General features: G+C 59.9%; 1 protein-coding gene across 1 annotated transcript in view; it reads left to right on the top strand.

Moving 5' to 3' along the window:
* Nucleotides 1-464: 464 nt before the first annotated feature.
* HPSE2 (heparanase 2 (inactive)) overlaps nucleotides 465-1,429 on the top strand; it is a 111,265-nt gene continuing 110,300 nt past the window's right edge. The window contains exon 1 of the mRNA XM_026069694.1: nucleotides 465-1,319. Coding sequence (XP_025925479.1) covers nucleotides 465-1,319 — 855 coding nt within the window. The remainder of the gene's footprint in view (nucleotides 1,320-1,429) is intronic.

Genomic DNA, 1,429 nt, shown 5'->3' with positions numbered 1-1,429 from the left:
GGAAGGAGGTTGTTTTTACACAGAATCTACTGGGGTATATGTATGAAAGCTACAGCATTTACAACACTTGCTGGAGTCCAATTATCTTATTTTTCCAATATATTTTCTTTTTTTGATGAATACCTCCTGTTTCAGAGTGACAAATCAGTATGTGCTTTGGGGAGTATAGTGTAGGGGAAGAAGTAGGGGGGAGACCCGGTCATGGTAGGCGGAGCACTGCTGCCGGAAAAGAAGGCGGGGCTTTACAGCWTTATAAWAGAGYAGGRCACGCTTCATTAAACGCCATTTTGCCACTCCTCATATTGGTGTCTGTGTGGTGATGGTCCGGGGCCTGGGGAGARGGCCCCGTGCCTCCTCGGTAAGAACGAGAATGGTAACAAGTGGTGACCCYGACGTGATTCCGGGGAGGCGGCTCGGCCGGCGTAGGCACCGGGAGCRTGAGGAAGGGATCCGGATCCGGAACTATGGAGGCCATATGTAAGGTAGTGATGGCCTGCGCCAAGGAATGGCGGGCGCCGCTGAAGGCGAGCGCGATACGAGCGTGCGTAGAGAGGCTCGTAAAGGAGGGAGCGATTACTTCTCCTATGGAGATTTTGCAGGAGGACCGTTGGCCGCAATGCACGGCCGCCTTGGCGGAGACCCCTATGAGCGGGGGGTCGGCGAAGGATTTGAAGGTGTGGGGACTGATACGCATGCTCCTGCAGAGGGCGAGGGAAGAGCGGGAGACGTGGAAGGCAGCTAGGGAGGCGCTGGGAGGTAGTGGAGTRGTGGCGGAGGCGCAGGAGACGGGAGGACATGAAGGGATGGAGGGGAAGGCGTCGTCGGAAGAGGGCTCGGAGGCGTCCGAGGAGCGGGAGAAGGAGCCCTGTGACGGCCGGCTGGTCATGCCCGCCGGACTGGAGAGCTCGAGCTCGCAACCATCACCGCCACCCCCTCAGTACCCCTGGGACGAGCTGAGGCAGGCGAGGGGCGAGGGGCGCCCCTGCCCGGCTGCCCACAGCGGCCCTGATGGGGAGGACAGAGGGAGGATTAGGAGACCGGAGGACTGGTTGCCCGGGGCTCTAATGGTGCCCCATGAGAGTTGGGGCCAAGGCGCGGCCGCGCCCAAGAATGGCGACGAGGGCCCGAGCGGGAGAGGGAAGCGAGTCACGTTTCAAGAGACGGGGCACCCAGAAAGGAGGGGACAAGGAGGTGAAGATGAGATGGAACAGCTGGTTAAGCAACTCCAGGGCGTTTATCGAGGGGAGGAGCAAAAAGAGGGAGCAGAGGAGGAGGGGGCAGGACGAAGTGAGGGAGAAGGCGGGGCGGAGGAAACAGAAGTTGGTCTGGAGCAGGCGTTGCGGTTAATGCGGAGGTTGGAAAGGGAAGTGCAGAAGCAACAACGATTGCTGCAACAAATGGCCAGCACCCGGCCCCGGGGGCATGCCGG

Source organism: Apteryx rowi, unplaced genomic scaffold (genome assembly GCF_003343035.1).
Source record: "Apteryx rowi isolate R43461 unplaced genomic scaffold, aptRow1 scaffold_3, whole genome shotgun sequence".
In the NCBI taxonomy this organism is placed as follows: domain Eukaryota; kingdom Metazoa; phylum Chordata; class Aves; order Apterygiformes; family Apterygidae; genus Apteryx; species Apteryx rowi.
Note: the sequence above shows the minus strand (reverse complement) of the source record. Positions and strands in the feature narration are given on the sequence as shown.